Source organism: Mauremys reevesii, linkage group 13 (genome assembly GCF_016161935.1).
Source record: "Mauremys reevesii isolate NIE-2019 linkage group 13, ASM1616193v1, whole genome shotgun sequence".
In the NCBI taxonomy this organism is placed as follows: Eukaryota; Metazoa; Chordata; order Testudines; family Geoemydidae; genus Mauremys; species Mauremys reevesii.
Genome location: NC_052635.1, coordinates 49,511,348 through 49,534,223, shown reverse-complemented (window position 1 = coordinate 49,534,223; position 22,876 = coordinate 49,511,348). Strand labels below are relative to the sequence as shown.

The window sequence follows — 22,876 nt, the reverse complement described above, 5'->3', positions numbered from 1 at the left end:
GTAAAGACTGTGTTGCACTTTGAGATCTACTGATGAAAAAGCACTTACATAACAGTTATACAAGGTATTAATTAGTACTATATGCTACACAGGGCTGTTTCTCCCTCCTTCTACTGCAAACTATGCTATGTGTTAATCTAGGGTATATTTTTTCCAGGTCAACAGTAATGATGATAACGGGGTGCTGCAGGGAAACTGGAGTGGAAATTACTCTGGTGGAACAAGTCCAACCAGTTGGAATGGAAGCGTTGAAATCCTGCGAAAGTGGAAGGATGCAGCATTTAAACCTGTTAAATATGGACAATGCTGGGTTTTTGCATCAGTGCTGACCACAGGTATGTTTCATTAACACAGATGTGTTTGTTGCACAGGCTCCATTATGGGAAATGCTAAACACTGAGGCCTGTTTCAAAGCACTGACAATGCCAGAGCCTAGTTTGGCCAGATCACTATCCAAAAATATTAGCTGAGGATAGTAGCATAGAAATTTTGTATCCCAGAAATGCAGGTTTTTAATTATTTGTTTTGATTTCTTTAGTGCTCAGGTGTCTGGGGATTCCTACCCGTATGATTTCAAATTTCAACTCCGCCCATGACGCAGATAGAAACCTGAGTGTGGATGTATATTATGATGAATCTGGAAATCCTCTGACCATGGGGGGTGACAGCGTCTGGTAACCAACTACTCTTCTAAATATCTGCAGTATTAAGCATCACCAGGACTTATAGATGCAAGTCAAAGGCATGATTTGGTCCTGGGCATTGATGGGATAGATACAGACTCCTCAACCAAAGCGCGTAGATTTCCATACTAAACACATTGTGAACATATAGTTAAAGCTGCAACTCAAAACAAGACACACATCATTAAATAAACAAAATAATAAAAAGTATGGAAACCACCAGCTAGGATTACCCCAATCTTCACACACAAATTATGGTCTCTCTCTCTCTCTCTCTCTCTCTCTCTCTCTCTCTCTCTCTCTCTCTCTCCAAAGAACAGAACAATTCTCAATGATCAACACTATTAAATCACATGTACCTCATTTAGTACAGAGTGTAATTTAACAAAGAGTTACAACAGTCACTTGAAGCTAAATTAGAAAGAGTTATAACAACATTACAGCTACAGGACCAAAGTGGATACAAAAATCTAAGGTGTCAACCTGAAAATATCAAACAATGGGACTTCATTAGTTTGAGTCTAGATTTTTAAAAGGGTGCACACAGTGGTGTTGGAACAATTTATATAGTGGGGGTGCTGAGAGCCATTGAACCAAACTTGGATATGATGGAAACCACTTCAAGCCAGGGGGTGTGGCAGCACCCCCAGAACCAGCACCTATGTGTGTACATTAAGATGTGAACTTTCAGCATAACCAGGACTCAGGCTTCCTTTATACAGGTATAACTTGTCCCCATATCAGGTCACTGGGGTGAAAATCCACAGAATTATGCCCACAATTAAATGTTAGATGCATAAATTAAGATACAAATTTAGTGTGAGATTATGCTGTGCAACTGTAGAGGTGCTCAGGAAGGGACAGCATCCTGGGTACAAGGACCAGGCATAATCTCAGTCCTTGTGCTCCAGGGAACACTGTTGAACCCAGTGAAAGCTGAGAGTGCTCAAAAACTTTCAAAATCAGTTCCAAGGCTTCCTGTACAACTATAAAATGTCTGAGATTATTTTCAGTTATCTCAGACATAAAATTCTTGTTGATTTTACATTTCCCAATGAAACTCCCATCCAGAACTTCAGGTTGAGATTCTCAGGATCAAGTCTGAAATATTCAGTCTCAGGAGAGAACATATACAAAATTACAACATTTGCTATAGTAAGTATAAATAACAGACAAGGAGTGCATTTCCTGTAAATTAGTGAGAGGCTGGAAGTGTTGAGGGCCCTTAATGAGGACCGTTACTTGCTGAGACATGCCTGATCCAGAATCAGGATAATTTCTTATTTGACATAGCTTATAACAGCAATAAAGTAATTAATATTTATGCTGTTTCATTTACCATTTTGTTATTTTCTTAGCTATTAGAGATCAATACAGAAACCATTGGGAAACCATGCCTCACTGAGAATGCTCTGTTAGGGGGTATAATGTGTGGCTAGGAAATGTATTAAGTTGTGCAGCCATTTAGTGTATTTATGGACCCCATTCTCCCATATGGTCTTTCTGCTAGCAGTAAAGAGTAGCCAGAAAGCCATCTTCATCAGCAACCTGAGGGCTCCCCTAGGGGAAAGGAAGTTTTGGGATCACCCTACTGGCAACTCCCAGTTCACAGGATGTGGCCAGAGCACTGCTGCACTCCTGTAATCCCTGGCTGCCACAATATGCTTTTGGGGCTGTAAGCAACTGAACGTAATTTAGAACTCCCCTAAAGCTGCAGTGAGTTGTGTCCTGGGCCAAACTGGTTCCTGGCTCAAGGAGCCTCAAAGGCAACATGAAGCCTCTGTGTTTGTTTGTTTGGCTGGTCCTTCAGCTTGAACAATTTGGTCAGATGAGAGAATCTGGATTTACAGAAGTGGATACAATCAGTGACCCTCAAACTTGCTACACAACTGTCACACATTAGTTATTTACCATGTTTATTCTTGTCTCTAGGAATTTCCATGTCTGGAATGAAAGCTGGTTTACCCGAAGTGACCTGGGGCCCTCCTACAATGGATGGCAAATTCTGGATGCAACTCCCCAGGAGAGAAGTGCAGGTACAGGGATTTTAATTCAGGAAAATGTTAAAGCGGGGGGAACCCTGTATAATTCAGCGGTCCTTGACACACAGTTTATGTCTAATGTGCATTGCTTACATTCTATTAGAGTGTTTTGACTAGTCTAGCCCTAACTGATTTTCTTTTCCTTGATACTCTAGGAATATTTCAGTGTGGTCCTGCTTCACTTATAGCCATCAAAGAGGGTGATGTAGACCTGGACTATGACTCTCCATTTGTATTTGCTGAGGTGAATGCAGACCGTATCACCTGGACTTACGACATTAGGACTAGAGAGGCAAAGCCAATCTCTTCTGAGACCAAGTCAATTGGCCAGTTCACCAGCACCAAGGCAGTAGGCAGTTATGCCCGTGTAGATGTCACTAATAATTACAAATATGGAGAAGGTAAAGAGAAAATCCTGTTTCTTGATAGTACCACAAAAGTTTAATTCTTAAAATGGTAGAAACATTGTAGTAGGAGCCAGTACCTTAGCAAGCACTACAACAGCTAGGGCAAAAGTTACACTTTTGGCTCCTACAGAGCTAAGAAAAGGAGGAAGACAGAAGGAATAGTAATGTGTCATACTATTTCAGATATGTCAGTTTTGACTCATGAGACCTAGGTAATGTTGCTCTTAATTATATTGTGCAAAACATGTCCTATCCCATCCTGTCCATGATAACACAGGCTGCTCAAATTGCATTTGCTATTGAACAACACAGTTATTAGATAGGTTTCTATACAGTACCTATAAACTAAGATAACCAGATAGCAAACTCCACAAGAAGGGCAACCCTTTCAAAAGGACCTCAACCGGCCTCTAAATTTGCACCTTCAGTTTTGCCAGTACAAAATACAGAACACAAACATCTTTAGCTAAGTTTGCAGGTGCAAACAAGAGTAAGACACAAAGAGTGCTATTAAAAATGTCTAAATGGGGGAAGGGCTGATAATTCAAACTGTCATATTAGAGTAGGGCCTGTTCATGTAAGCTGCAGGCCTGTCAATCCCATCAGTTTAGAGGGCTGCTTTGTGTTACAGAATAAAGTGAAGCAAGTTGAAATTTATATTTACCACTTGTACAGCCCTAGGAAAAGTTGGATGAGGGAAGGTTTGGGAACTAAGCTTTAGTTCCTCTCTGGAATTAACAGGTTTAATGCTCTCAAGTTTAAGGACAGCAACTCTGAAATCTGAAATGAATGCATGCCTGTCACTCATCCAACAGGTTGATAGTGGCAGCAGTAAACAGTTGCTCTGTCTCCCCTGGAGGCAGATCTGGCAGGGCCCTACATCCTGCTGGGTAAGCTTGTCAGTTAAAAGTGGAGAGACAAGATGGTTGTCTCTCTAAATATCCTAGGACCAACGCCGCTACAACTACCCTGCATCCAACATTTAAAAATGGACATATTTTACTGTTTTTTTTATTATTTTCATGGTGTGCGCGTGCTCTCTCTCTCTCTCTCATAGGCTCTCAGAAGGAAAGAGAAGTGTATGAAAAGGCTCGTACAAAGCTGGGTCGAGTACATGGTTTCAGTGCCACATCAGAGAAGCGACCAAAAATTGATCAAAAGCCTGAAATTTCAGGGAAGTTCAAGGTGGATGGCTCCTTAGAGATCGGCAAAGATGTCAGCCTAATCTTGGTTCTCAGAAATTTGACCTCTGATGCTAAGACTGTAAAGGCAAATATGACTGCTTGGACCATTGTGTACACTGGGAAGCCAATTCATGAGGTCTGGAAAGACTCCCTTTCATCTACTCTTGCTTCTGAAGAAGGTAATTTTTCATATAATTGTGTAACCAAAGAAACAATTTTGTCATAACAGTATGAGAGAATTAGATGTAAAGGTGGCAAAACTGAGGGAATGAAGAAATCTACTAAGAAAGGTGCAATGGGAGAGGGTCTTAAATTCCAGCCTGGAAGGAGGCTGGGGATTCTTAAGAGACACCATCATTAATCCAAAGCAGGTTCAAGTTCCTCTAAAAGAGAAAAATCTAAGAAATAAAACATTTCCCATATGATTCCCAAACACTGCTCAGATATAAGGGTGCGGGGAAAGCATACCAGAAATGAAGAGGTAGTGGCAAGTAAACCAGAATACTCAGTTAACAGAAGCTAGCATGGAAAAGATAAGGACAACAAAAAAGCAAGACGAGTTAATGGCAGCCAAAGGCTTCTGAAAAGTTACATGGATTTTTATAATGGGAAGAAGCAGCACAGTAAAAGGAAGAAAACTGGTTCATGGGTGGGGGGGGGGGGAATGAAATTACTGATGATTCAAAAGTGGCTGAAATGCCCTGTTTATACTATATCTTGAACAAAAAGAAGCCTGAATTATTAGTACAGAAGGAAAATGCTGCAAAATAACTTTGGATAAAGAGCAGATAGAAGAAAGCTTGAGAAAATGCAAGTATACTCACACACAAGCAGGTCCAAGTGATGTGCATCTTAGGGAATTAGTCCTGGACAGGGCCTCAGAGGCCTTTCCCATGACAATTAAATAGACACTGGCACTAGTTAATGAAATGCAAAGTGGCAAGTTATCTGCCTCATCACCTTCTAGAAAGAACAATGGGGAGGAAAAAAGGGGCAGAGAATGAGGCAGAAGGAATTGAAGAGAAACCAACCCCAGTCCAGTCCCTGACAGGCAATGCAGCAAGAAGTGAGAGAAAAGCAGGGAAAGCTCATGTCCTGTCTAGCACCAGATTCTGGGTGATAGGAAAATACTCATTTTAGGTGAATGGTATTTGCTAGACTTTTGCAAGTGCATCTCATCCTATTTATGTTATTTTTTCCTTTCAGAGAAACAGTTTCCCATTAAGATAACGTATGCTGAGTACCAGCAAAATTTAACAAGCGACAACATGATTCGAGTAACAGCTTTGTGTCAAATTGAAAGTGGGATTGATGTGGTGGTGGAAAGAAACATCACTCTGGATAACCCTGACCTTGTCATGCAGGTAAAGATCTGTCCCTTTGCAACCTGGAGAGGGAGAGCGCTTCAGCTGCCTCACACAGTTAATCTGAGCCCAGCTTTAGCACTGGGGAAAGGGGAAGGTGAAAGGAGGTTTAGACTGGATCTTTTGCTTCCTACATCTACTGTCTTTACCCTTGAGAGAGATGCTCTGTTCTCATCCTGCCATGGTGGGGTGTCTTAAGAGTGCCCAACATTTCATGAATCATAACATCATTTTCTGCTTCAGAATGTGATCATGCAAGTGTTTGGTCTGTACAGGTGCTCAGTAATGCAAAAGTGAATGAACCGGTGAATGTGGAAGTGATATTTACCAATCCTCTCGACCAAGAGGTGAAAGACTGTGTGCTGCAGGCAGAAGGCAGTGACCTGCTGAAAGGAAAGCTCAAGATAGAGTAAGTACAAGGAGCACCAACTTCTTGACATAAAAGATTCCACCCAACCCTAAGTCCTGTTGTGTGTTTTGAAGCAAATTTTGGCATGACACCTTTTTCCTCTGGGTGTGACCACAGAGGTCTGTATGTGGAAATGAGACTCAAGATAAAAAAAGACCTGATTTTTAATGAGGCCTCAACCTGACCTTTCTTTTGGCACTGCAGTTTGTAGGTACCAATAACTGTGGGCACAAGTCGGTGCTATTTATTCACCCATTTACCTGACTGCACTCACACATGGGGTAAAAGTCTAAATTATATAAGTGGGGCTGAGGCCCTGGCAGCCAGTCTGCAGGTGCAATTTATTAAACTTGAATATTATGGCAGTGCCAGCCAGGTCACACCCTACTATACAAGGCATGATACAAAGTGATGGTTTCTACACAAAAAAAGCTGTACCTGTTAACCTTGGGTCCTTTTAAAAACTTTTTAAAATGAACTGTGTATGTGCAAATCTGAGTATTTGTCTCTCTCTCTCTCTGATTTTCACCCATATCAGGTAGGTAGAGGTGCAAGTATGCAGATTTGTGCCTTCATTTCAAAATGTGAACATTTCAATAAGTTCAATTTTTTCAGACAGAAATTGCACCCTCAAAAGAAGGCCATCCTTCTGAAAATGTACTCCCATCTCTCTCCACGTAGAACTACTGCTGGTGCAAAATTCTTCCTGCAACTAGTATATGAGAAAACTACTGATACAAAGAGGCTGGGTTTTAATAATCCAGACCTAAATCATAATTTTTAGAAAGCCAGACATGCTAAGAGTTTGAAAGCTATAAAATTTGTGTATTTAGAGATAAAAATATATTAATTATGGAGGGACAGAATGGAAGGAGTGGTTAATATTGTGATAAATACTTTTTTTAAAACAAGAGACTATTTCTCCTAAATAGTAACCATTGGCATGTATGATTTTTCAACCTTGGTTTTGAAATTCAATAAATGTGATTGTTTTGGAAAATTTAGAAATACAGTAGGGGTTAGATCAATAAATTGAAACCCTTACTTATTAGGGGGCACTAGTGTATTTGCTACTGATAGATGAGGAATGGGACAGCTATAAAGAGTTGGAATGCAATAGATGCTATCCAGTTCATTTTTCTTGTATGTTTGGATCATTAATGTTTTGTAATGCTGGAATTTTAAATTAGAACCAGGAAGGGTAAATTTGCAGCCAGACCTCCATCTGGCCTTCACAGAACTGCACACAAACAAATGCCTGCCAAAAATTCCATTTGTCTATGCCCTTTAGTCTAACACCTGCATATCCTTAAATGTAAGTGAAAATGCCAACAAAACTCTGAATTATCTATCGCATACTCAAAGTAGGGATCTCCAAAGTGGCCAAAGGGAGCTAGGTACGCAAGTCAGCATTGGAGATTTAACTCCTTTAGGCCCTTTTGGAACCCCATTGTATAGTTCCTCCTCCCTACTGACAGCAATGCATAGGGGGGATGGCTGGCAGGGAAACTCAAATATAAAATACAAGGATGTTTTCAATTGATATTTCTCCTTTTTTTCTGTTTTTTAGAATGCCCTCACTACAGCCCAGGCAGAGTTCCAAAGTACCGTTTGAAATCATTCCCACCAAGAGTGGAACCAAGCAACTGCTCGTTAATTTCTCCTGTGACAAGTTTCCAGATGTCAAAGCCTTTGAGACCATAAATGTGGCCAACTGATTATAAGATGTGCAGTTGTCAGTCTGTCTGTATAACTTTGAGTGAAATAGTGCAAGAAAGCTCCTGTCTTCTGTGAACAATTAGTAAATCAGTCTATTTCTGCTACAGAAACAAAATCCACACCCTGTCTGACAGGAATTATCCTGTTACATAGTTTTATCAAATTCATGGCTGTGAAAAAACATGTCATGGACCATGAAATCTGGTCTTTTGTATATTTTTACCCTATACTATACAAAGTTCACAGGGGAGACCAACATTTCTCAAACTGGGGGTCCCAACTCAAAAGAGGGTTGTGGGGCTAGTCACAAGATTACTGTGTCGTGGGGGGTTGCAGTATTGCCACCTTTACTTCCATGCTGCCTTCAGAGCTAGGTGGCTGGAGAGCAGTGGCTGTTGGCAAGGTGCCCAGCTCTGAAGGCAGTGCTCCACCAGCAGCAGTGCAGAAGTAAGGGTTGCAATACCATACTATGCCACCCTTACTTCTGTGCTGCTGCCTTCAGAGTTGGGTCAGGACCCCTATAGTTACAATACCGTTAAATTTGAGATTTAAATATCCTAAATCATGAAATTTAAGATTTTTTAAATCCTATGACTGTGAAATTGGTAGGGCCCTAGTTATACATTTCAATATGCAATGAGAGCAGGGATTCTTCATGTACTGATGTAAATTTCCAAATTTTAAATATACTATCTGCACTTCTCTCCTAATTGTGTCTGGTTTTCTTATGCCTTTTTTAATTTGGACACTATTCCCTGTGGCCCCAGGTACTACTATAATCTACTATGAGATCCAGACCCTTCTAGAGTGAGCAACACTAAACTGTATATTATTTTAACATTGAACATGATTTATACTGTGCAGAAAAGACAGGATATTGCAACAATTTAAGCCACTCTTATGAAAAGGTTCTATAGAATTTAATAAGGATGGAAACCAATAGGGTTCTATAGAAATTACTCAAAAAAAGATATAGAATAATAAGATTATTTTTATGGCTTTTAAACCAGCCTACAGAATTCTATCACAGGCATATAATTTTCTATTAAATTCTGTAAATTTTTTCTAAAAGATATTCACTATTGAAGAGCTGCTGTCCTATGTTAGGTATATCTCCATATGTTAATATCTCATAGAACTGGAAGGGACCTTGAAGGTCATCAAGTCCAGTCTCCTACCTTCACTAGCAGGACCGAGTACTGATTTTGCCCCAGATCCCTAAATGGCCCCCTCAAGGTTTGAACTCACAACCCTGGGTTTAGCCCATTTTAGATCCTCAGCTTCTTCTCTAGCATTATTGTCGCTTCCCCCAAAACTTTTTCACTGTTGAGATAGTTGGTGGGACCTACGCTGTACCAGGTGCTTTCCAAACAGAGGAGGTCACAGTCCTTATGCTAAAGAGTGAACAATTTAAAAAGATAAAGACAGATAAAGTGTGGCAGAGAGGGCTATGACCTCTAGGCAGACAGTATATCTACAATGCAAATACCAGTATGATTGTAGCTTGGGTAGACATACCTGCACTAGCTTTCATCTACCTAGCATAGTTAAAAGTAGCACTGAAGATGCAATGACATAGACCCCAGTATAGGCTATCAACACGAGTGCATAACCAGTGTAACTTTAGCACCCTCGTAGCTGAGATGGAGTCTGCTCTGCAGGCAGCTCTGGCGAAGAGAAAGCATGCACAGGAATGCAGCAGGAAAAATCCCTTCCACCCCAGGGGCACCTGTTCCAAGCCCCCCAGCGTGAACACCCCCCCCCCCACAGGAAAAGTACAATCATAGAATTGTAGAATATCAGGAGGTCTTCTAGTCCAAACCCCTGCTCAAAGCAGGACCAAACCCAACTAAATCATCCCAGCCAGGGCTTTGTCAGGCCTGACCTTAAAAACCTCTAAGGAAGGAGATTCCATCACCTCCCTAGGTAACCCATTCCAGTGCTTCACCACCCTACTAGTGAAAAAGTTTTTCCTAATATCCAACCTAAACCTCCCCCACTGCAACTTGAGACCATTACTCCTTGTTCTGTCATCTTCTACCACTGAGAACAGTCTAGATCCATCCTCTTTGGAACCCCCTTTCAGGTAGTTGAAAGGTTTATAAACCTGCCCCTGGAAATTTCCACCACTTGCATCTGAAGAAGTGGGTATTCACCCATGAAAGCTCATGCTGCAAAACGTCTGTTAGTCTATAAGGTGCCACAGGATTCTTTGTTGCTTTTACAGATCCAGACTAACACGGCTACCCCTCTGATACTTGGTATTATGGTCACTATTTCCAAGCGGTCCTGCTATAGTTACCTCTTGGACCAGCTCCTGCGCTCCACTCAGGATTAAATCTAGAGTCGCCTCTCCCCTTGTGGGTTCCCGTACCAGCTGCTCCATGAAGCAGTCATTTAAAGTATCAAGAAATTTTATCTCTGCATTTCGTCCTGAAGTGAAATGTTCCCAGTCAATATGGGGATAATTGAAATCCCCCACTATTATTGGGTTCTTAATTTTGATAGCCTCTCTAATTTCCCTTAGCATTTCATCATCACTATTACTGTCCTGGTCAGGTGGTCGATAATAGATCCCTACTGTTATATTTTTACTAGAGCATGAAATTTCTATCCATAGAGACTCTATGGAACCTGTGGATTCGCTTAAGATTTTTACTTCATTTGAATCTACACTTTCTTTAACATATAGTGGGGTAAGTGACTGTCTGTAGTGTGTGTTTGTTTGTGTTTGGGGGTTACTTGCTGTGTGCTGAGCTTGTGTTTGTCAGTCTGTTTATTTGTTTGTTTGTTTGAGGGACCGTGTGCTCTGGCTGGCAGTTGGAGGCAGGTTTGAAAGCTCGAAGCCTCTGGTAATTGGCTGAGCCTTAATCAGTGGGCGGGGCATTCATTCAGGCCAGGGCTTTATAAAGCCGCGCACAAGCGACCAGGGAGCTTTGCGACCAGGGGCTGCTAACAGGGAGTTTCGCAAGGGAGTTTAGAAAGGGAGTGGGAGCCCCTCGCCAGCCCTAACCCCTTCCCCGTGCCCCCCCAAACCTATAAACCGAACCACATTCCAAAACTACTTTCCGTAAACCACCCTTTCACTAACTAGGAGACAATGCAGGCAGAAGCCCAGCAGCAGAGTGGGGGCTATCCAGTTTATTGCGCTGACTGTCGCATGTATGATTACCTGCCCTGTGGGCAGGTGGCGTATGTGTGCGGTCGGTGCAAGGAGCTCCTGGTCCTCAGAGACCATGTACGGACTTTGGAGGCCAGGGTGGTGGAACTGGAGGAGCTGAGAGAGGCAGAGAGGTATGTTGCTGAGGCTTTCCCGGACACTGTAGAATTGTCCCACCTCCGCTTAGACAGCTCCTGTGCTGTTGAGGAGGAAGAAGGGCCCAGGGAAGTAGAGCAGTCAATGGGAGCAGAGGGAAACCTTCCCATAGTTGGGACCCTCCTTCCAGATGGTGCTGGGGTTACCTCTCGCACTGAGGTTGCCTCTCTGGGGGAGGGAACTCCAGTTTCTAGGAAAAGGCAGGTGTTAGTAATGGGAGATTCGATTATTAGAAATGTAGATAGCTGGGTCTGTGATGACCGGGAGAACCGTATGGTGACTTGCCTGCCTGGTGCGAAGGTTGCGGATCTCTCAAGGCATCTAGATTGACTTATGTGTAGTGCTGGGGAGGAGCCGGTGGTCGTGGTACATGTAGGTACCAATGACATAGGGAAGGGTAGGAGAGATGTCCTGGAAGCCAAATTTAGGCTGCTAGGGAAGAGACTGAAATCCAGGACCTCTATGGTGGCATTTTCAGAAATGCTCCCAGTTCCACGCGCAGGGCCAGGTAGGCAGGCAGAGCTTCAGAGTCTCAATGCGTGGATGAGACGATGGTGTAGAGAGGAGGGGTTCACATTCATTAGGAACTGGGGAAACTTCTGGGATGGGAGGAGCCTATACAGGAGAGATGGGCTCCACCTAAACCAAAGTGGAACCAGACTGCTGGCACTAAACATTAAAAAGGTTGTAGAGCAGTTTTTAAACTAGGAGATGGGGGAAAGCCGACTGCTGCAGAGGAGCGTGTGGATCAGACACAGACTTCTCTTAGGGGAGAGTCTGATGATAGAGAATCTCCAGGTTATAGTCAGGAGCAGAGGAATGAGAAGTATAATGTAAGGGCCAGATCAGATGATAAGCAGTCACATAAAAAAGAATCTGGCACATCAGAAAAAGGCAGGCTAATAAACAGGGACAAGTTTTTAAAGTGCTTGTACACAAATGCCAGAAGTCTAAATAATAAGATGGGTGAACTAGAGTGCCTTGTGATAAAGGAGGATATAGATATAATAGGCATCACAGAAACCTGGTGGACTGAGAGCAATCAATGGGACACAATCATTCCGGGGTACAAAATATATCGGAAGGACAGAACAGGCCGTGCAGGGGGCTCTGCTATTTATTAAAAAATGACATTTTAATTGTTTTCTGACATGTCATGATTTTTCAGCCTATCTGATCGCTCTCAGAACATTGACACAGCTCTTTAGGAATCATGTAAGGGGTCACTATAAATCACAGCACATTTTACAGGTGAGAATGATTTTGGAATCTTCATCATTACAGACTGGATCAGTGCTAGGAACACCAATATTGAAAGTTTATCGGCAACGTATTAAATATGGAAACCCATCAACTTCCAGAGCAGTACAGAGCTCTGAGGCAGAAATTAGACTATTTAAATCCCTTTTTGGGAGATGTCTGTCAGCTGGGTACAAAAGAAACTAGGGAGGGAAGAAAAGAGGGTGGCGTTAAGCTTGTTCAGGTGTTCTTCAGACAGAAAATTCCAATCTGAGGTGTGCTTTTAATGAAGGGTGTGTTAAGCTTGAGGTAAAAAAAAATGGCATAATTAATCTTAGCTCTTGATTTCCATGTCTTTAATATTTGTTTCTAAATAGCATGTACAATGGCAGATGTTCTTTGAATTAGTAACCTTAACTGTTAGCTAACGAAGTAGTGTGTGGAAACAAATGTAAAAGCCAGAACAGCTTCTGATACTCTATCGAGTCTGATGATTTAAGAAAAGAAGTGGCTGGCAGAACCGTAACTAGGTATTTTTGTGCCCGAGGCAAGAATATAAAATTGCTCTCTCCCCCAGGGCCGGCTCTTCGGCAGCAATTCAGCAGCGGGTCCCTCAGTCCCTCTCGGAGGGAAGGGCCTGCCGCCCAATTGCTGCTGAAGAATGAATGAAGGGGCGGTGGTAGAGCCTGTGATTTTGTGGGGGTCAACTCATGATTTTTGACTGCTTGGGCTGGTAATGCTGCTTCCAAGATGGTCTTTGGTTCCAGTCCAGTTCCAATCCAGAGAGGGACTCACAGGTTAAGAGAGGAGGGAGGTGCTGGAAATCAGCAGTGTCCACTAGGGATCAGCATGTGTCCTGAGAATGCTGGGAGTTCAGGTTTGCAAGGCAGAATCAGGGGTGGCAGGTTTGTAGAAATTTTGGTGGTGTCCAGAACCCACCTTCACCCAAACTCCACCCACCCACCCACGGCTCTGGGAGGGAGTTTGGGTGAGGGACGGAGGGAGGTCTGGGGTGCAGGCCCTAGGTTGGGGCAGGGGATTAGGGTGCAGGGTGCAGGCTCTGGGAGGGAGTTTGGGAATGGGAGGGGTGCAGAGGGATGGGGTGCAGGGGTGAGAGCTGTGGGGTGTGGCTGCAGATGAGGGGTTTGGAGTGTGGGAGGGGCGCAGGGTGAGAGTAGGGGTGAGGGCTCTGGGACTGGGAGGTTTGGGGTGTGGGAGGGGCTCAGGGCTGGGGCAGAGGGTTGGGGTGTGGGGGGTGAGGGCTCTGGCTGGGACTGGGGATGAGGTGTTTGGGGTGCTGGAGGGGCTCAGGGCTCGGGCAGAGGGTTGAGGATGCAGTGGGGGGGGTGAAAGCTCTGACTGGGGGTGTGGGCTCTGGGGTGGGGCAGGGCTGGGGATGAGTTTGGGGTGCAGGCAGGCTACTCCAGGACAGGGGCCAGAGAGGAGGACTCCCCCCAGCCCTTTCCCTGCCGGCAGCAGCAAGCTCTGGGAGAGGAGCCCCCCTTCCTGCCCCCCCCCAGCAGCACACACCCCCACCACTGTCACTGCATGTGCTCCTAGGGCCCCTCTCAGGTCCAGGAAGCTCCATCACCTCCCCCGTGGTGGGTGCCGGGGGTGCTGCGTGTGCCTCCTCCCCGCTTGGATTCTGCGGGGGATTCTGACTAGCCTCACTGGGAGTGAGGGATGGGGCTGCCTCCTTGCCCAGCATGGGGCAGGAGCAGTGACTGTGGGCGGGGGGAGCCCTGTGCTGCTGGAGGGTCCCATTGGAAAATGAAAGGGTCCGAGAGGAAAGGGCAGGCTCAGAGTCAGTCTGCCCTGGCAGTGAGATGGGGGCACTAGGACCCTGCGGTAGCAGTTGCTGCATGGAGGCAACATAGAGCTGCCCTGCTCCGGGTCCAGGAAGGGGCCGGGGGGGACACTTGGGGGAGGTGCAGGAGGGGTGGCAGGTGGGGGAGATAATCTGGGTGATAAATATCTCTGTGCCAGCGGATTTTTTTTTCTCCACCACTTTCTGCGCCCCTCGACTTTGTGCGCCTTAGGCAAGTGCCTCACTCGCCTCGCCCTTGTTACGGCACTGGGCTGACTGTACATTTCTAGGGGTACGTCTACACTACAAGACTATTTCGAATCTACTTAAGTCGAATTTGTGGAATCGACCTTATGAAGTCAAATTTGTGTATCCACACTAAGGACACTAATTCGACTTTGTGAGTCCACACTAACGGGGCCAGCGTCGACTTTGGAAGCGTTGCACTGTGGGAAGCTATCCCACAGTTCCTGCAGTCCCCGCTGCCCATTTGAATTCTGGGATTTCCCCACAATGCATGCTGGGGGGAAAAATGTGTCGAGGGTGGTTTTGGGTAACTGTCGTCATTGAACCGTCAATCACGCCCTCCCTCCCTGAAAGCGCCAGCGGGAAATCTGTTTGCGCCCTTCTCTGGTCGGTTACAGCGCGGACGCCACAGCACTGCGATCATGGAGCCCGCTGCGATCATCGCTGCACTTATGGCCGTTGTCAACATCTCACACCTTATCGTCCACCTCTTCCACAGTCAGATGCTGAGAAATCGGGCGAGGAGGCTCCGGCAGCGCAGTGAGGAGAGTGGCGCAGACCTCTCACAAAGCATGGTACGCCGCGCAGTGGAGATCATGGTGGCAATGGGTCAAGTTCATGGTGTGGAACGGCGATTCTGGGCCCGGGAAACAAGCACGGACTGGTGGGACCGCATAGTGCTGCAGGTCTGGGATGAAACACAGTGGCTGCGAAACTTCAGGATGCGTAAGGGCACTTTCCTTGAACTCTGTGACTTGCTGGCCCCTGCCCTGAAGCGCCAGGACACCCGGATGCGAGCAGCCCTGACTGTGCAGAAGCGAGTGGCCATAGCCCTCTGGAAACTTGCAACGCCAGACAGCTACCGGTCAGTAGCGAACCACTTTGGCGTGGGCAAATCTACCTTGGGGGTTGCTGTGATTCAAGTAGCCCACGCAATCGTTGAGCAACTGCTCTCAAAGGTAGTGACTCTAGGAAACGTCCAGGTCGTCAGAGATGGCTTCGGCGTGATGGGATTCCCAAACTGCGGTGGGGCTATAGGTGGGACTCACATCCCTATCCTGAAACCAGCCCACCAGGCCAGCCAGTACATTAACCGAAAGGGCTACTTTTCTATGGTGCTGCAAGCACTGGTGGACCATAGGGGACGTTTTACCAACATCTACATCGGGTGGCCGGGCAAGGTTCATGTCGCGCGTGTGTTCAGGAACTCTGGTCTGTTTAGACGCCTCCAGGCAGGAAGTTTCTTCCCGGACCACAAAATAACGGTTGGGGATGTGCAGATGCCTACAGTGATCCTCAGGGACCCAGCCTACCAGCTAATGACCTGGCTCATGAAGCCCTACACAGGCGCCTTGGACAGTGAGAAGGAACTCTTCAACTACCAGCTGAGCAAGTGCAGAATGGTCGTGGAGTGTGCTTTCGGACGTCTCAAGGGGAGATGGAGGAGCTTACTCACTTGCTCGGACCTCAGCGAAATAAATATCCCCGTTGTTATTGCAGCTTGCTGTGTGCTCCACAATCTCTGTGAGAGCAAGGGGGAGATCTTTATGGCGGGATGGGAGGTTGAGGCAAATCGCCTGGCTGCTGATTACGCTCAGCCAGACACCCGTGCCATTAGAAGATCCCAGCGGGAAGCGCTGTGTATCTGGGAGGCTTTGAAAGCTAGGTTCCTCGGAGAGCAGGGTAACCTATGACTGTCCACTTGATTTACAGAGAAGCTGAACCTGAGCCTGTTTCAGTGACTGTTGACTTCGATCTGCAGTTACATACCCCGTTCTCCGGGTTTCCCCCCTTCCAACACACGTTTTAAAATAAAGTTAATGGAACACAGATTATTAACAAAGTTTTCTTTAATTATGAATTCCTGTTCTAGGGTTGAAACATGGACGCAGACTGTGGTGGGTACGGTGTGCACAGATGTACAGACCGCTTCTACACTAGAGGAATGACAGAGTCCTGCTCCTACAGCGGTCTCTGGGGGGAGGACGGTTGCGGGTGGGTGTGCAGGAAGGGGTGAGGGGTGCCGTCTTTGGGATGGAGTTTGGATGTAGTCTCTGGGCTGGGGGTTTGGGCGTAGGAAGGGGTGAGGGGTGTGTTGGAAGGGTGAGTATGTGTCCGTAGATGAGGGCTCTTGCTGGGACTCAGGGCATCGGAGAGGGTCATGGCTAGGGTGGAAGGGCATGGTAAGGCCAGCCTGCCTTGCCATTTGTGGATGGCAGGCGCTAGGACCCTGGGGCGGCACACACCTCACAGACTGACCCGGGGGCCTAGTGACTGTGGTCTGTATGTGTCCTGCTGTTGATCCTGCCCCCAAGTCTGTACCCTGGTAATGGAGGCTGTCCTATGCAATTAAAAAAAAACCCTCCCCCCCCCCCTTTACACAAAGTCTTATGACAAGAAAAATGGGACGGAAACAGTGAACAACAACAAACTACTTTTAATACTCAACTACACAGTGGGGGGATGAAACTTGGATTTGGGACTGGGTGATCCAGGAAGGGAAGCACTTCTCAAAGTTTATGGCATCAGAGCGGTGTGGTACATGAGCGCTCTGCTGGGGTGCTGTGCCAGTTTTCACGGCCCCTAGCGCCCCTCCTTCTTGTTATTTTGGGTGAGGGGGGGACAGGACTTTGTGGCGGGGGATTGCGGTTGCAGATACAGTGCAGGGGGGGGCTCTCTCCTCCTGCCTGCGGTCCTGCAGAACATCTATAAAGCGCCGGAGCGTGTCCGTTTGCTCCCTCATTAGCCCAAGCAGGGTTTGAGTCGCCTGCTGGTCTTCCTGCCACCACCTGTCCTCCCGTTCGATGTGTGAGCGCTGGTGGTGACATAGGGTCTCCCTCCACCGTCTCTGCTCGGCCGCCTCGGCTCTGGAGCAGGCCATCAGTTCCGAGAACATGTCGTCCCTAGTGTTTTTCTTTCGCCGCCTAATCTGCGCCAGCCTCTGTGAGGGGGATGGCGGGGCAGTTCATGAAAGAGCTGCAGCTGTGTGATGGGAAAAAGGAAGTGATTTCCTTGAAAAGATACATGTTTGCGAACACTGAACACAGTCTACTCAGTTTCTGTGAACAAGACCATACAGGGCACCTAGTCTCACGAGCTCTCAGGACAAGTTCGAGATTTCGGAATACGCTTTCAGTGGCTGTGGTCTTGCACCGGAGATCGGACAAGCGGGGCGGTACAGCTGAATCCGTTTATCTACCAGGCCTGGTAAGCCCTAGACTATAGGCTGCTTAACAGTTAATGGATAGCTGTGCCCTCCCGCAGAAGGCAATCAGGAAAGCAGAAAGTCTGACCCCGTTCCAGCCCCTCGCGGCTGTGCCCGGGAAAGATCACTGTATGCTTTTCCTGTGCGGACTCCAGCACGTGGCTGTTAAACGAAGGTCTTTGCTATGCAAAGTAAAACTCAAGCATTCACAGTAGTAACAGTACACTAATTGCCCTACTTAGATGCAGCAGTCGCCGAACGACATTACCCTGAGGCGGGTCACTCGGGCAGAGAGAGAGAGGATGCTGAGAGACTCCCTGCACAGACCAGGACCGTATGCAGCCATGCTGGTCGAGGCAATGATTCCTTTCTACTTGAGGATGGCCTGGCACGGAAGAGTGTGCTTCAACGGAGCACCACATAAGGCACCTCTCCCCAGGAACCTCCTGCGGAGGCTTTTCGAGTACCTGTACGATAGCTTTGTGGAACTGTCCCAAGATGATTTCTGTTCAATCCCTATATGTGTGGACCTTCTTTTTATATAGTTTTATATGGACAACTTTTTAGCTAGTTTTTATATAGTATATATTCCTGTTGTTTAATAAAGAAATGTTTCCATGTTTATAACACTTACCGACTGATCCTTCTCCTGATTCTGAGTCCGTATTAACGGCCGGGGAGGGTTGGTAGGGAATCTCTGTGAGGGTGATGAAGAGATCCTGGCTGTCGGGGAAAGCGGTATTGTAAGCGCTGTCGCCTGCGCCGTCCTCCACAAACCCTTCCTCATCTTCCCCATCGGCGAACAACACCGAGGAACTGCCCGTTGACACTATGCCATCCTCAGAGTCCACTGTCACTGGTGGGGCAGTGGTGGCAGACCCACCTAGAATGGCATGCAGTGCCTCGTAGAAGCGGCATGTCTGGGGCTGGGCTCCGGAGCGTCCGTTTGCCGCTCTGACTTTTTGGTAGCCTTGTCTCAGGTCCTTGATTTTCATGCGGCACTGCGTTGTATCCCGGCTGTATCCTCTGAGTGCCATGGCTTTGGAGACCTTCTCGTAGGTCTTTGCATTCCGTTTGTTGGAGCGCAGCTCCGAAAGCACAGACTCATCGCCCCACACAGCGATCAGATCCAGGACTTCCCGGTCTGTCCATGCTGGGGACCTCTTTCTACTCTGGGATTGCATGGACTCCTCTGCTGGAGAGCTCTGCATCGTTGCAGGTGCTGCTGAGCTCGCCCCGATGTCCAACCAGGAATTGAGATTCAAACTGGCCAGACAGGAAAAGGAATTCAAATTTTCCCGGGTCGTTTCCTGTGTGGCTGGTCAGAGAATCCAAGCTTGGACTGCTGTCCAGAGCGTCAACAGAGTGGTGCAGTGTGGGATGGCTCCCGGAGCTAGTAAGTTCGATTTGCATCCACACCTAGCCTAATTCGACATAGCCATGTCGAATTTAGCGCTACTCCCCTCGTCGGGATAGAGTACCGAATTCGAACTAAAGAGCCCTCTAGGTCGAATTAAATGGCTTCCTGGTGTGGACGGGTGCACGGTTAATTCGAATTAACGCTGCTAAATTTGAATTAAAGTCCTAGTGTAGACCAGGCCTAGGACTCCTTCTGTGTAGACTAGGTGAACAGCAGAGTTAAGGTCTGTCTACACAGGGATAAAAAATCCATGGCTGGCCCGCATCAGCTGACTTGGGCTCACACGGTTTGGGCTCCAGGACCAAAAAATTGCTGTGTAGACATTTAGAGCTTGGGTTCCAGCCCAAGACCCTCCGCCCTTGCAAAGTCCCAGAGCTTGGGCTCCAGCCCGAGCCCAAATGTCTATACCATGATTTTTCAGCTGCAGAGCATGAGCCCAACTTAGCTGACCTAGGCCATCTGTGGGGTTTTTTTTTATCGCTGTGTAGCCATAGCCATGAGCAGTAATGAGTGGGTGAATCAGAGGCAGCTGTCAAGGCTCTGACTCATCTTACACCAGTGTAACCCAGAAATCAATTAAGTTGCACTTACATAAGTGAGAGGAGAATCATGTCCTTTATGAGCTGTAATGGAAGTTCCAAGGGAGTTTGAGAAGCCAAAGAGCTGGACACTTACCACTGCCAACAAATTAAGAGATTAGTTTTTTAATTAAAAACTCAGTTTGGGATACTGAAAGGATTGAGTGGCATCTGCAGTGGAAATCACATGACTTTCCTCTTTGTAATGATGAGTAACAAGGCTACACTAAACAGAGGTGCAACCTGGGTATCTTCATGAAAGAGAGGGTGGAGGAACTTGAACAACAGATGAAATCACTGTGGAAAAAAAAATCAAAGTCAAAACGAGACAGAATTTGAAAGAAGACACAACCAGGATCCTTCAGGATGAGTTCACGTGACTCAGTTACGGAGGAGAAGAAAGACACAATGGCAACCAGAAAGAACAGTAAATGCAAAAGGCATTAATACCGACTTCCAAACTTATCAAGGATAGATTATTTTATGCTTAAAAGCACAAGTCTGGAAGTCAGAAGGCCTCTGCTCTATTCCCAGCTCTGCCATAGATTCACCATGTAACCCTGGGCAAGTCATTTAGCCTCCCCATGCCTCAGTTTCCCTATTCTGTAAATATTATAATGCTTCCTTACCTCACTAGACCATTGTGAGGACTAATTAATTATTCTGAATTGTTTTCAGAACTTTGGACGGAAGAGGTTAAAGCAGTGCAAAATAATAGCAGAAGCACCGACCACAATAGATTTTATGCCCTTGAGAGGAAGGGCTGCTCAAGCACATCTGGATGTGCACTCTATAGTGAAGATCCTGGCCCAAGATATCTGTGACCCAGATTAACAGAACAGTATAGTATAGAGAGCTGCTTTCTGCAGACCAGGCTGGGGGAGAAAAATAGTGGTATATATCCTTCAGAATGCCCACTGTACTTTATAGGAACAAGTGACTAAAGTAAAGGAGGACTGGATAAAATTAAGATCAGACACAGATGCACCACCACGAGGAGTGATACAAATACCTAGATTGATTAGACAGTCTGAACAGAACCTGGGAATATGGAAGGAATATTCAGAGAGACTTTAAATAGCAACTGGGAAGGGGGAGTTGATACTGGAGACAGCATGCACTCATTTGTGGAGGAGAGTTGGAGATTCATGAAGTAGTGGAGACTCCTGTGATATAGAAATGACTCTACAGATCAGTTTGGCTATGTTTACACTAGCACTTTTGTTGGTATAACTTACATCTCTCAGGGGTCTGAAAAATGCACCCCTCAGTGACGTAAGTTACACTGACAGAAGTGCTGGTGTGGATAGCGCTATGTCAGAAGAAGACACAGCTATCGCCGCTCATTGGGAGTGGTTTAATTGTGCCAACAGGAGAGCTCTCCGTGCTGCTGTAAGGTCTCTAGTGTAGACATAGCATTTGTCTCCACTTAAGCAGAAGAATTGCCTCTTGGATTCACAGCTGGCAAGATTTGTTTAAAGAGCTTTAAACTAGGCAAGATGGGGGGAAAGGGAGAGCTTTTGTCTTTGAGTCTTATGTACTTCCAAGACACAAAGTAAGGCAGAAGTTGGGTTGTTTTATTTTTAATCTTCTGTTTCACAAGTGTTAACATACTTGAGTGTCCTTACACAAATGCAAAGAGTATGGGAAATAAATAAGGAGAAAGATTGAAACATCATGATTCTCATTACTGGAACATCTAGGGATAGAGAGAGGAGAGAGACAGAAAGGGAGAGGAGATGGACTGGATGGAATTTACAATGGCAGCAGTAAAACATTGTGGTGAAATTCTCTGAGTTATGAAACAAGGAAAGAGGTACATGGAACAGCATCTTCAGAGCCCCACAACTGGAGGAAAGCAGGAACAAAACACTCTGAACCATTGTTGATAATGAGAGGGTGGAGCTGAGGTAAGAAAAATGACTGTAACGTAATGAACACTGAGTAGGAAGACAGTCGTGTTCCAGAAGGATTACAGAAAGCAACTACCGATGCTTTAGAGTGGTGAGTGACTGAAGGCACGGGATGACTGTTGTCTGTTTCTGATTGGGGCTGGGGGTTGTTGTCGTTGTTTTTTGTTTAAAAGCTTTTTAGTGTCTTGGTGAACACCACAGTTGGCATTCTACAGTTGTCAATGAGGTGGAGCTGAGGCAGAAAAATGTTGTGACTTGATGAACAATGTGAGTAACAACCAGAAAGATTGAAAAATAAGTCATGTTCCAGAAACAGTATGGAAACTGGTGAAGGCACTACACTTCAAGTATTGAGTGCCTGAAGGTCAAAACTGGTTGATGGCTGTTTGTTATTAGGACTAGGTGCTGGGTCCAGGTAAATGTCAGAGTCTGTGGCCCTGGTGGATACAAAGAAGGGTGAATCTAAGGTGAGGAGGGGAAAAAATGACTGAACTCCATAAGCAGCAATCAAATGAGCTCAAGGGAGTTCCCAGCGGGAGTTTTGAGAGTCTGAACAGCCTGGCTCTGACCACTTACAAAAAAAGGAGCAACCTTTGAAATCAAAATGTCAGTGGGATACAGACTAGTCACAAGAGAGCCATGCTTCCTGATGTGGAGAGTGGGCAATGTTCCTTTTTCTGAATCAAATCCAGAGGGCTACCCTGAATGCTGAAACTTGATTCCTTTTTGGAGGATGAAGTAGAAAGTTTCAAACAGTAGTTGAAACTTATAGGAATATTAATTTTTATTGATCTAAAGGATACAGTACTGATAAATAAAGAAAACTGCCCTCAACTTTTGAAGCCTCCTGGTTTCCTCCATATTCAAATTGTTCTGCCTTTTCTGAGTTCTAATCTACATCATCAGGTTGGGGCTCCCACTAAGGGAGATTCTCAACAATGGAGATATTTAAACAAGGAGATTTCTAAAAACAGTTTTGGGAAATCATTTTAATAAGGTCTAACCTAGTCATTTAGTTATGACTTTTGCCAGGAAAATAACTACTGGGGTTTGTTCTGTTTTTTCCTACGTTTTACTCTTTGAAACTAAAAACCAGACAGCTTTCTTGTTAAGTCTTTAATGAGAGCTGAGAAAAGGCTGTTGGAGCTGACAGGAGCCATTTCCCCACAAAAAATACTTTATTCCTTTTATCTAGAAGGGGTTGCATATTGCAATGATGGGTGCTATCCAAATATGAGACAGAAAATTGGAGTGACAATTTCTAATTATTCCCAGAGCAGATACAACACAGACAGAGCAGCAAATAGGTATAAACTTGCTCTAGGTGAAAATTCAGCATTTTAC

At 45.7% G+C, this 22,876-nt stretch overlaps 1 protein-coding gene across 1 annotated transcript in view; it reads left to right on the top strand.

Moving 5' to 3' along the window:
* LOC120380187 overlaps positions 1–22,876 on the top strand; it is a 56,086-nt gene that overhangs the window by 8,266 nt on the left and 24,944 nt on the right. Inside the window, exons 6-13 of the mRNA XM_039497672.1 lie at positions 158–335; positions 539–674; positions 2,616–2,719; positions 2,881–3,126; positions 4,190–4,495; positions 5,523–5,680; positions 5,956–6,089; positions 7,660–7,805. Of these exons, the coding sequence (XP_039353606.1) occupies positions 158–335; positions 539–674; positions 2,616–2,719; positions 2,881–3,126; positions 4,190–4,495; positions 5,523–5,680; positions 5,956–6,089; positions 7,660–7,805 (1,408 nt within the window). The remainder of the gene's footprint in view (positions 1–157; positions 336–538; positions 675–2,615; positions 2,720–2,880; positions 3,127–4,189; positions 4,496–5,522; positions 5,681–5,955; positions 6,090–7,659; positions 7,806–22,876) is intronic.